Source organism: Hemiscyllium ocellatum, chromosome 24, assembly GCF_020745735.1.
Source record: "Hemiscyllium ocellatum isolate sHemOce1 chromosome 24, sHemOce1.pat.X.cur, whole genome shotgun sequence".
NCBI classification, from domain to species: Eukaryota; Metazoa; Chordata; class Chondrichthyes; order Orectolobiformes; family Hemiscylliidae; genus Hemiscyllium; species Hemiscyllium ocellatum.
Genome location: NC_083424.1, coordinates 57,320,234 through 57,333,766, shown reverse-complemented (window position 1 = coordinate 57,333,766; position 13,533 = coordinate 57,320,234). Strand labels below are relative to the sequence as shown.

General features: G+C 42.3%; 1 protein-coding gene across 2 annotated transcripts in view; it reads left to right on the top strand.

Moving 5' to 3' along the window:
• Positions 1 to 9,122, top strand: part of LOC132827226 (breakpoint cluster region protein-like) — a 462,558-nt gene extending 453,436 nt beyond the window's left edge. For both annotated transcript variants that reach the window (XM_060843849.1, XM_060843847.1), the window contains one exon: positions 4,727 to 9,122. In XM_060843849.1, coding sequence (XP_060699832.1) covers positions 4,727 to 4,816 — 90 coding nt within the window. In that variant the 3' untranslated portion in view covers positions 4,817 to 9,122. The remainder of the gene's footprint in view (positions 1 to 4,726) is intronic.
• The last annotated feature ends 4,411 nt before the right edge of the window (positions 9,123 to 13,533 follow it).

Genomic DNA, 13,533 nt, shown 5'->3' with positions numbered 1-13,533 from the left:
ATGTTTCCTGGTATGGAGGGCAATAGCTACGAAGAGAGAATGAGTAGATTAGGATTATTTTCATTAGAAAGATGGAGGTTAAGGGGGGACCTGATTGAGGTCTACAAAATCATGAGTGGTATAAACAGGATGGATAGCAAGAAGCTTTTTCCCCAGAGTGGGGGGACTCATTTACTAGGGGTCACGAGTTCAAAGTGAGAGTGGAAAGATTTAAGGAAGATATGCATGGAAACTTCTTTACACAGAGGGTGGTGGGTGCCTGGAATGTATTGCCAGCAGAGGTGGTGGAGATGGGCATGATGGTGTCATTCAAGATATATCTGGATAGTTACATGAATGGGCAGGGAGGAGAGGGATACAGATCCTTAGAAATACGCAACAGGATGAAATAGAGGATCTGGATCGGCGCAGGCTTGGAGGGCTGTAATTTTTTTTTGTTCTTTGTAATCCCATCTGTCTGCACGTTGTCCATATGTTTATATTCCCTGCCTGTTTGTGTCTGTCTAAATGTCTCTTGAACATTGCTATCGTATCTGCTTCAACCACTTCCCCTGGCAGTGCATTCCAGGCACCTAGCTGTATGGAAAGAAATCTTTCCCTGTACATCTCCTTTAAACTTTTCCCCTTTCACTTTAAACCTATACCTCGTAGAACTTTACATTTCTACCTTGGGAAAAAGATTCCAATTATTCACCCTATCCACATTTATAATTTTGTAATCTTCTCTCAGGTAGCTCCTCAGCTTCCAATGCTGTAGCAAAAATAATCCCAGTGTGTCCAACCTCATAGCTAATACGCTCCAATCCAAGTGACATCCTGAAATATCCCTTTGGCACCGTTTCCAAGGCCTCAGCATCTTTCCATAATGTGGCAACCAGAACTTCACACATTACTCCAAGTGAGGCCTAAGTAAAGTATTATATAACTGAAAAATGATTGGACAACTTTTATACTCAATGCCTCGATTGATGAGGCAAACATAAATCATTTAGTTGTGTTGCAAAGATCAGGGAGTTATGGACTTGCACCCCAAGGTCCCATGTATTTCGGTGGTTCTCAGGGTCCTGCCATTTCGTTATAATCATAGAAATTCCATATTCAGCTATTCGGCCCACTAAGTCACACTGACCTTCCAAAGACCAACCAACCCACACCCATGCCCCAACTCTACCCCTGTGATCCTGCATTTCTCATGGCTAATCCACCTAGCCTACATATCCCTGCACACAATGGGGCAATTTAACATTGCTAATCCACCTAACCTGCACATCTTTGGACTATGGGAGGAAACCAGAGTAGCTGGAGGAAACCCATACAGAGATAGAGTCATAGAGATGTACAATACAGAAACAGACACTTCGATCTAACTCGTCCACGTCAGCCAGATATCCTGAATTCTGATGAAGGGCTCTGGCCCAAAATCTCAATTTTTCTGCACTTCGGATACTGCCTGAGCTGCTGTGCTTTTCCAGCAACATACCCCCATATCCCTCGAAATCCGTCATATTCATATACCCATCCAGATGCCTTTTAAATGTTGTAATTGTACCAGCCTCCACAACTTCCTTTGGCAGCTTATTCCAGACACGCACTACCCTCTGAGTGAAAAAGTTGCCCCTTAGATCATTTTTCAAATGTTCCCCTCTCACCCTAAAACAATGCCCTTTAGTTCTGGACAGCAACACCCCAGGGAAAAGACTTTGTCTATTTACCCTATCCATACCCCTCATGATTTTATAAACCTCTATAAGGTCACCCCTCAGCCTCCGATGCTCCAGGGAAAAAAGCCCCAGCCTATTCAACCTCTCCCTATGGCTCAAATCCTTCAAACCTGGCAACATCCTTGTAAATCTTTTCTGAACCCAAAAAGTTTCACAACATCTTCCAGACAGGAAGAAGACCAGAATTGCACGCAATATTCCAACAGTGGCCTAACCAATTACCTGTACAGCTGCAACATAATCTCCTACCTCCTGTACTCAATACTCTGACCAATAAAGGAAAGCATACCAAACGCCTTCTTCACTATCCTATCTACCTGTGATTCCACTTTCAGGGAACTATCAGTGTGCATTCCAAGGTTTCTTTGTTCAGCAACACTCCCCAAGACCTTACCATTAAGTGTGTAAGTCCTGCCCTGATTTGCTTTTCCAAAATGCAGCCCATCTGCCACTCCTCGGCCCATTGCACATCTGATCAAGATCTCACTGTAATTGGAGGTAACCTTTTTCACTGTCCACTACACCTCCAATTTGGTGTCATCTGCAAACTTACTAACTATACCTCTTATGTTCACATCCAAATCATTTTTATACATGATGAAAGGCAGCGGGCCCAGCACCCATCCTTATGGTATTCCACTGGTCACAGGCCTCCAGTCTGAAAAACAACCCTCCACCACCACCCTTTGCCTCCTACCTTTGAGCCAGTTTTGTATCCAAATGGCTAGTTCTCCCTGTATTCCATGAGATCTAACCTTGTTAACCAGTCTATCAAGAGGAACCTTGTCGAACACCTTACTGAAGTCCATATAGATCACGTCCACCATTCTGTCCTCATCGTCCTCTTCGTTACTTCTTCAAAAAACTCAATCAAGTTAGTGAGACATGATTCCCCAAGCACAAAGCCATGCTGACTATCCCTAATCAGTCCTTACCACTCCAAATGCGTGTAAATCCTGTCCATCAGGATTCTTTCCAACAACTTGCCCACCACCGACGTCAGGCTCACTGGTCTATAGTTTCCTGACTTTTCCTTACCACCTTTCTTAAATAGTGGCACCATGTTAGCCAACCTCCAGTCTTCCGACACCTCACCTGTGACTATCAATGATACAAATATCTCAGCCAGGAGTCCAGCAATCACTTCCCTAGCTTCCCACAGAGTTCTACGGTACACCTGATCAGGTCCTGGAGATTCATCCACTTTTCTGCGTTTTAAGACATCCAGTACCACCACCTCTGCATTGTGGACATTTTTCAAGATGTCACCATCTATTTCCCCACATGCTATAATCTTCCATATCCTTCTCCACAGTAAATACTGATGCAAAATATGGGGAGAACACGAAACTCTACATCGACAGTCAAACAGGGCTGGAATAGAACTCGGGTCCATAGTGCTGTAAGGCAGCAGTGCTAACTATTGAGCCAGCATTTGGACCAGCATGTGTACTCCAGTGTAAAATGGTTCTTTGGTTTAAAATTTCACAATGTTTCAAACTAGTTCATCTAGTTCTACTCTGCTTTCAAGTGACATGGCAGTACAGTGGCTCAGTGGTCCACACTCTGCCTCACAGCACCAGGGTTCAGTTTCAGTCCAGGGCTACTGTCTTTGTGCAGTTTGCACATTCTCCCTGTGTCTGCATGGCTTTCTACAGAGGCTCTGGTTTCCTCCCACAGTCCAATGAAGCACAGGTTAAGTGGATTAGCCATGTTAAATTAACTCAATTTCCAGGGGTGTGCAGGCTTGGTGGATTGACCATGGTAAAAGTGGGGTTGCATGGGATGTTTTTTGGAAGGTTGCTGTGGAGTCGATGGGCTGAATAGCCTCTTTCTTTCCATCCTGTAGAGATTCTGAGAGTCTGTGATTTCTAGGTGGATATTATGCAGAAATTCCATAAATTGCTTTAAACTGCAAAAGTTCAGAGGTTGCTGCTGAAGTTGCTGTAAATTTAGTACACTTAGCCAAATGGCCTCTGGACTAGGGCAGGGGTAAAAAACAATCGGGTTTGCCTGATTTGGCCCAGTGGTTACATAGCCCATTGACAGATGCTAAAGCTCAAATGTGAATTTGGGTGATCTACAAAAGAACTGTCTGTTCTTAGATAATCAAATCCCAAGGGCTGGTGTGAGGAGAAAACTGGAAAATCACAGTTGACTGACATGATATGCTTTTCTTTCCTGTTGAAAACCATCCATTCATATATACCTTTTATGATGGGTAGTTCAGCGTGACATCCTATGAATGAACATTTCCTAATTCCACTTTAATATAGTTTGTCACCACACTACTCTTTTAGATCAGGATTTTTAAAATCTATTCCTCCCTAGCAATATCCAACTTCTGATGTTGACGTACAAATACACTCCTTTCAAGTATCTTATTACCAGAAACACCAATAAGCCATTCAACCTGGCAGGCACGTTTATTCATTCTAATGATTAAATGATGAATATTAAGATATTCAAAGAAAATAGGGGACATGGTGCTCAACATAATCCTAGTTGAAAATCACACAGCACCAGGTTATAGTCCAACAGGTTTATTTGGAAGCAATAGCTTCGGGATGAAGGAGCAGCACTCTGAAAGCTATTGTTTCCAAATAAACCTGTTGGACTATAACCTGGTGCTGTGAGATTTTTCACTAGGATTATGTCCGACACTGGCATTTCTAAAAGACAACATAATCCTGACCTCAACAAAGTTCAATTACATGGTTAGCCATCAGGAGTAGGCATTTTTCTTAGTTTTTTAGTAAACCTGAATAGCTCTGTTATGTTTGACATTCTACGATTCCAGCTGTGGTAAAGTAAGTGATGTATTGTGTTTAAAAATTACATGTCTACAGGTTTAAATTATGTAATGAGTCTAATTCCCTGCTTATCAAATGATTGAAACTCCTGGTCTTTCTGATCTACTTGAGGCTTTTTGGTCATTTACAATGTAGATACAATAAATTTACTATTCAGATAACTTCATATGAATTTCACTTTATTGTTTCCAGGTGCAAGTTCTGCTATATTTCCTGCAGCTGGAGACCATTCCAACACCAGACAGTAAACGTCAGAGCATCCTTTTCTCAACAGAGGTGTAGTACATAGTCATTCAAGTATGAACACAGCAGCAAGCAAACATTAACAGTACAATGTTGACCTTTGTCACTGTTTAATTAAACATGGGACATCATATTGTTGGTTACTGTCCCTGGTTTAATCCACGGTCACAAACCAAGCTTCTTGTTTGTTTTAGAGAAGAACCGAATAGAAGCTCCCCTGTTCATGTACACCAGAGGGCAGTGTATAACAGTGATAATTTAACACTTCTTATGTTACAACTTGATATCTTAATGATACTCAAGTATGAAGACGACGGATAATTCTGTATATTTTTCATTCCTTTAACACTTCCTCAGCAAATAGAAATACTGTTGGAGTTTGCTATTGTAATTAGCAATTATAGATTGGAATGTAAATGGGAATTGAATATATACAAGACCCAAAGCAAATCCATGACCATGGAAAAGCTTCTGAGAAAAATATTTTGTGTCAGTTGTACGGTGCATTATTTTCTGACATTGTGGAATGCTTGGTTGAAATAATGATAGGTTTCTGATTCCTTCTTTTAACAGGAATGTACTTGGCAGCCATTTGTGCAACTCTGTGTTCTATAGGTTTCCTTATCTGCCGAAGGCTACGTACAGGTTTAAAACCCTGAGCAATACGTGGCTATGCTTCTGTTATTGAGATGAATGATTTTATTGTCATGTGTATTTTACAGTGAGAAAGACAGTAAAATGCAGTGAAAAGCTTTTCCACTGTCGCCACAGGACATGGTCAATAGAATGCAACTTCCAAGAGGATCACTTTCCAATAGTTTGGTTTTGCCACATTTATATATTCCAGCCCTTTTAGCACTGGAATTTAACATGCAGGCATGTTAAGTTTAAAGTTTATGTAATAAATTCCCTTTATAATTGTTTTTCTATTTTTCCCAGAAGCTGGTTATTTTTGGGCTGGGATTATAACATTATCTTTCTCAAAGTTTCTGATGAATGAAGGTTACTGATTTTGAACTGCTGGTTTTGATACTTCATCATAAAATACCAACAGTGCAGTTGTAGGCCCTTTGGCCTATCGAGTTTGCATCAACCCTCCAAACAGTATCCACCCTATCCCTGTAACCTCACATTTACCATAGTTAACTCAACTGGCCTGCACATTCCTGATGGTGTTTCCTTTAGTGTGTAAATGAACATAGGAATCTGATGTACTGATGCTGAATGCTGTTTTTTTTCATTAGAAATAATGAGATTATAAAAAAAATTGCAGAGTCTAAAGCAAATGTTTCCAACGAATTGGAAGAATAAAGCTCAGCACAGAATTCTGTAAAAACAAAAAAATCAGCAAAATAAGATTTAACTCTTTCACTTAGTTACCTGATCATACAAGCATTTCAGATCTCAAATGTCCTCTTCAATGAGTTATTGGTGTGAAAGTCAATATAAAATCTACATAAGCTGGTAACTGCACATCTTTCTTGTGCCAGTTAAATTATTGAAGTGTTGTATTTACCAGTGTGCACTAATCCATTTTATCTGCACCTTGAACTAACCCATCAAAGGTCAGGTTCTGATCAGTGAGGTGCTACCGCTGAAAATGGGATAATGAAGAGGATAAAGTCCCTTGTCTAGCTGTTAACCCAGAGTCTGATTGCCACTACTATACAGCTGTCTGACCATCACTGATGTTTTGCTCCCCACAACTGCTGTCACTGGGCACGGCCGTCTCCGGGTTACATTAACACAGGCACCACCAAATGTTAATATGTAAGTTTACATATTAAATATTGACAGGGACACAATGTTGAGGATCACAGCAGAGCCACACTCTTCAATATTACTTTTAATGGGATTCATCGCATATTTAGTGTTGGGACCACCCCCATGTAGGCCTGAAGCACTGTGTTTGAATGTCGTGTCTAAGAATAGATTAGTAAAAGTTGGTCTATTTGGCTCAATCTTTCAGCTAGAAATCCAATAAATACAGTTAGTACTGTAGTAAATTACATCTTGGTCTGGATTTGTGCTGACAGTCTGCTAAGTGAATTCATGAAACAGTGGATGCTAGTTACTGAGATTTATTAACTCAAACTTCCCCAACACTGACTAGTTGCTCATTGCAGATGTTTTAAAGATTGATGTTTCACAGATTACTTTTTCAAAACTAGTTGTAGGATAAAATTTGTGGTTCTTGTAGGAGACTACAGTATGCAAATCTTTGTGATTTTACTTTACTTAATTCGATGCTTAAATTATATTTAACAAAAAATACTGAACACATCTGTTTATTAGTAGTGTACCTCCTTCAAATTGCAAATGCATACAAATGTTTTACACATTTACCAACATCCAAGGAATGATTCCCCATTCCCCTTTTCTGTTGTGTTCTCTGACTAGGGAGAGGGAAAATGTTTCCATTCACAAAAGTCATTCCAGTCAACAAAACACACAATATAGTTGGAAAGGGTTCATTTTCCGTTGAATCAAATTGTTGATGAATTGTGGAAAATAAATTGACATTGGGTCAGAAGACATTCCAGTAATCAATGCACCAAGTACTGTAAATAGCATTAAGGATCATTAAAAAGATCACAAGTGCTAGAGATGGAACACAGAAAAGACATTAATGTTTTGAATATAGTTGTGTTCCCTTATATCTTATGGTGAAATCCCTTGCTTAGCACCCATATATTCTGAGGTCAGAAATGTGTGATATGGAATATTACATACTTAAACATGCTTCAGTTAATCTGGTAGTGTTAAGACAATACTATTTCTCCGTGCATAACATTTCAACATTTGTGTTTTATAAAAGCAGAGCAAGTAGAATTTCATGACAGTTAAGTTCATGAGGGTTCTCTGCCCTCTCAGGAGTTTGTGTTGCACACTAGTCTGGATAATGGTAATAAAATACAAATCCTCTCTGTTGATAATAAAAATCTTCTGCAAAGCAACTTGCACCATTCTAACTCCATATGAAAGGGTATCTTCACGGCATGAACCTCTCCAAACATACTTTGGTATAAATTTTCCATATATATCACTTTTTATTAACTAGCACCTATGGGACCAAATGCATGCTGGTTGATCAAGAGGTCCACATAGTTAACGTAAAAATACGCACTACATTAGAGAGACATAATACGGGGGGAACACACATCACTGCAATATTTCATTTACAACTTAAATCATTTAAATAAATAAACTTATCAACAGAGAGCCTTCTTACTTGTGCCCTTAACTGACTACTTTGACATGGTGGAGATCACAATAATACAGTAAACTTCTGATAGTTCAGGTATATAATTTTTGATGGTTTATCGAGAGTGCTGGTTCAAACAAAGTTTGCTGTATTAGTTCTCAGAGTTTAAGAAATGGAGAATGTGACACTATCGTTCACATTAATTATTTCAGTAAGATGAGTGGAGATATTAATTAAACAGTATTCAAACAGAGTTACAATGTACTGTTAGAAATGCTAAAAGACTGGTAGAAAGTCATTATCAAGTCAGTACAACAGGGAAAAAAAAGTATTTCTTTTAATAGCTGGAACCTCAATTTTTCACATAACGCAGATGCCTTTGAAGTGACTGCAGGCTTATTAGCAAACTTCAGTCTCCAAGGTCAGTGCTTTCGTAATAACAATTACCTAGATTTCATACGTTATTTTTCAACTTATCATGATCTACTGTGAAGTCAATTGAGTAATAAACCATGGGGATTTTGTCAGGTACTGTATGGAACAATAACCAGTAACAATTTAGAGGAAATAATTGGATGGGAAAATATTGTATTATAATGCAGTAGTTAAACAGTGATAATTCCCTTCACCAACTGACTGTAAACCATTGTAACCCGCTTTTGATGTATTGTTGTAATTGTTAAGCCACCTGCACAGTCTAGGGACATGGGTTAGTTATTTATTGAAATAATCAGGATTAAATTATATAAATAGTACTTATTCAAATCTTGTGTAGAAGCCTTTTGTTCCTTGCATTTTTGGATCGTCAGTTGAATTGACATAACTATAAGTTTGTGAATGTGTTCTGATCAAGCTGACGCAACCTGCAGTAGCACTGCTTACTATGATTATTTACTCATTGATTCATGTACTTTATTTTCTTATTTTACAAAACTATTCTGTGTAAGAAGTTCCATCCAGGCAGGAAAGAGGAAGCAGTGTTTAGGTTCTGTATTGAATAACTTGATTTAGGTCTCTGTCACTTTCTAAGGTTAGTTAGATATGAAAGGGATTTGATTTTGAAGATAATTGAAGAAATCCTAAGGCATTTATAACCTTTGTTTGTACACAAAAAAGTTAAATAAAATTCCTGTATCTATTTTTTTATGTTTTGTGATCATTTCAATTGAATCCATGAAAATATAATACCTGAGGCATTGGTACATTGGCGAGACCAAGCAGATGCTACGAAAGCTGATGAATGGACACTGCACAACAATCAACAGACAGGGATGTTCCCTCCCAGTCAAGGAGCACTTCAGTGATCAGGGACCTTTGGGTGACTGTCCTCCAAGGCAAACTTTGGGATAGGCAACAACGTAAACATCAGCAGAGGCTGATGGGTACTGAACGTGGCTATGAGGATGGCCTCAACCGGGATCTTGGGTTCATGTCGTACTGTAGGTGACTCCCACTATACTATACCCTCTTACACACACATATGCAGTCTGTGTGTGTCTGTCTGTCTCTCTCTTCTTCCCCCCCCCCCCCCCCCCCCCAATTCTCACACAAATCCTTTCACAGGCTTATACTCCATCACACCCACACAACCAAGCTTTCATACTGTCTCTCTTTTGTGTACACATACTTCTGTGGGGTGAATGTGTATTTGCAGATACATTCTACTTTGCTCAAGAAATGCACAAACTGTAGGCAGTGAATACATGTATTATTTTGTAAATTCCACTTTGGAAGTAGGACCAGTCTGACTCAAGATTGGGATACAGACAGACTCTGACCTCACTGGGAGAAAATGAGGACTGCAGATGCTAGAAATCAGAGTTAAGAGTGATCAGATTATCTACAGTGTGGAAACAGGCCATTCAGCCCAATAAGTCCACACCGACCCTCCAAAGAGTAACCAGCCCAGACTCATTTCCCTCTGAATGATGCATCTAACACTATGGGCAATTTAGTATGGCCAATTCACCTGACCAGCACATCTTTGGATTGTGGGAGTAAACCAATGCAGACATGGGGAGAATGTGCAAACTCCACACAATCACCCAAGGCTAGAATTGAACCCATTTTATGGTGCTGTGAGGCAGCAATGCTAGCCACTGTGCTGCCTGCCCCCCAGTGTGGTGCTGGAAAAGCACAGCAGGTCAGGCAGCATCTGAGGAGCAGGAGAATCAACGTTTCGGGCATAAGTCTTTCATCAAAAATGAGGCTTGTGGGCCAGGGCTGAAAGATAAATGGGAAGGGCAGAGGGGAAGGTAGTTAGGAATGTAATAGGTAGATGAAGGTGGGGGAGAAGGTGATAGGTTGGAGAGGAGGGTGGAGCGGATAGGTGGGAAAGACGATGCACAGGTCAATAGGGTGGTGCCGAGTTGGAGGCTTGGAACTGGGATAAGGTGGGGGGAGGGGAAATAAGGAAATTGGTGAAATCCACATTAATCCTGTGTGGCTGAAGGGTCCCAAGGCAGAAGTTAGGTGTTCCTTCTCCAGGCATTGGGTGGTTAAGGTTTGGCGATGGAGGCGGCGGAGGGGTTGGAAAGAGTTAGCCACAGGGTGGTGGGATTAGTTGGCACAGGTGTCCCAGAGATGTTCTCTGAAACAATTTGCAAGTTGGCATCCTGTCTTCCTGATGTAGAGGAGACCACATCGGGTGCAACAGATACAGTAGATAACATTGGTGGATGTGCAGGTAAATTTCTGTTGGATATGGAAGCATCCTTTGGGTATTGGATGGAAGTGAAGGGTTTTTCACTCCCTGTGGTGGCAGGGGAAGGTGCTGGGAGTGGGGTGAGGGCTTTTGGGAGACGTGGATCTGACAAGGGAGTCACGCAGGGAGTAGTCTTTCCGCAGTGTTGATAGGGGTGGGGAAATGATGAGATGTATGTGGAGGTTGTGGAGGGTGGGGGAGGTGTCCTGTCCTTGTTGCATTGGAAGAGGTGGGGTTCAAGGGTAGAGGTGCAGGACATGGAGGAGAAATCGCAGTCTTTGAAGGAGGAGGCCCATCTGGGATTTTCTTAGGTGGAATTGGTCATCCTGGAACACATGCAACAGAGGAATTGGGAAGAAGGGATGGTGTTTTTACAGGAAGCAGGGTGGGAAGTGGTACAGTCCAGGTAGCTGTGAGAGTCAGTGGATTTGTAGTAAATGTCTGTGGTTAGTTGGTTGCTGGAGATGGTGATGGAGAGATCCAGGAAGGAGGGAGGTGTCCGAGATGGTCCAGGTGAATTTGAGCTCGGGGTGAAAGATATTAGTGAAGTTGATGAACTGTTCAACCTCCTCATGGGAGCACGAGGTAGTGCCGATACAGTCATCGATGTAGCAGAGGAAAAGGTGGGGGATAGTGCTGGTTTAGCTGCTGAAAATGGACTGTTCCATGTACCCCAACAAAGAGGCAGGCATTGCTGGGACCCATTTGGATGCCCGTGGCTACTCCTTGAGTTTGGAGTAAGTGGGAGGATTCGAAGGAGAAGCTTTTAAGGGTAAGGAGCAGTTCAGCCAGGTAGATGAGGGTGTCAGTGGAAGGATATTGGTTGGGATGGCGTGAGAGGAAGAAACTGAGGGTTGGAAGCCTTCATCCACTGAATGTCTATGGTGAAGATAAGGCTTAGGGAACCGGGGAAACAAAAGTCTTGGGAGGAGGTGAAGGATGTGGGTGATGTCCTGAATTAGGTGGGGAGTTCCTGGACAAAGGGGGATAGGACAGTATGAAGATATGCAGAGATTAATCCAGTGGGACAGGACCATCATCTCCCATACCATCCACAACCTCACCATCTCTGGGGATCCCCCATCCATAGCCTCCATCATTCACAAATCCCACACCGCCCAATTCTACCTCCTACCAAAAAAATTCACAAACCTGACATCCCTGGTGGAAACATTGTCTCAACCTGCTCCTGTCCCACTGAATCTCTGCATATCTTGACACCGTCCTGTACCCCTTCGTCCAGGAACTCCCCACCTACATTCAGGACACCCACCCATTCCCTTCACTTCCTCCAAGACTTTGGTTTCCCTGGCTCCCTTCACCTTATTTTCACTCTGTACTCATCTATCCACTCCGAAGGACTCCAAGCCCTCCATTTCTTCCTCTCACGCCACCCCAACCAGTACCCTTCCACTGACCCCTCATCCTCCTGGCTGAACTTGTCCTCACCCTTAACTACTTCTTCCAATCTTCTCAGTTCCTTCAAACCAAAGGGGTAGCCATGGACACCCACATGGGTCCCAGCTACGTCTGCCTCTTCATGGGGTATGTGGAACAGTCCATCTTCCACAGCTACACCAGCACCAACCCCAGAGGGCTAGGGAGAAATACATCTCTATTTCTGTTTGGTTTGGTGGTGTGGTCTATTTTCTGGCGGAAATGAGGGAGGGTGATGCGATGTACACAGAGGGTGGGGTGGAAGGTGAGGACTTGAGAGGGGTGGAGGCGGGTTTGGTCCTTGTTGCATTCAGATGGGATTCAAGGGTGGAGGTATGGGAACTGGAGGAGATGCGCTGGAGGGCATTGTTGACCACATAGAACAATACAGCACAGAACAGGCCCTTCGGCCCACAATGTTGTGCCAAAGATTTGTCCTAGTTTAAGCACCTATCCAATTGCCACTTAAAGGTCACCAATGATTCTGACTCTACCACTCCCACAGGCAGCACATTCCATGCCTCCACCAATCTCTGAGTAAAGAACCTACCCCTGACATCCCCCCTATAACTTTCACCCTTCACCTTAAACTTATGTCCCCTTGTAACACTCTGTTGTACCCCGGGAAAAAGGTCTCTGACTGTCTACTCTATTCCCCTGATCATCTTATAAACCTCTATCAAGTCACCCCTCATCCTTCGCCGTTCCAACGAGAAAAGGCCGAGAACTCTCAACCTATCCTCGTACGACCTATTCTCCATTCCAGGCAACATCCTGGTAAATCTCCTCTGCACTCTCTCTAAAGCTTCCACATCTTTCCTAAAGTGAGGCGACCAGAACTGCACACAGTACTCCAAATGTGGCCTTACCAAGGTCCTGTACAGCTGCAACATCACCTCACGATTCTTGAATTCAATCCCTCTGCTAATGAACGCTAATACACCATAGGCCTTCTTACAAGCTCTATCCACCTGAGTGGCAACTTTCAAAGAGCTATGAACATAAACCCCAAGATCCCTCTGCTCCTCCACCTGACTAAGAACCCTACCGTTAACCCTGTATTCCGCATTCTTATTTCTTCTTCCAAAGTGGACAACCTCACACTTGACAGGGTTGAACTCCATCTGCCACTCCTCAGCCCAGCTCTGCATCATATCTAAGTCCCTTTGCAGCTGACAACAGCCCTCCTCACTATCCACAACTCCACCAATCTTCGTATCATCTGCAAATTTACTGACCCACCCTTCGACTCCCTCATCCAAGTCATTAATAAAAATTACAAACAGCAGAGGACCCAGAACCAATCCCTGCGGAACTCCACTTGTAACTGGGCTCCAGGCTGAATATTTACCATCTACCACTCTCTGACTTCGACCGGTTAGCCAGTTCTCTATCCAACTGGCCAAACTT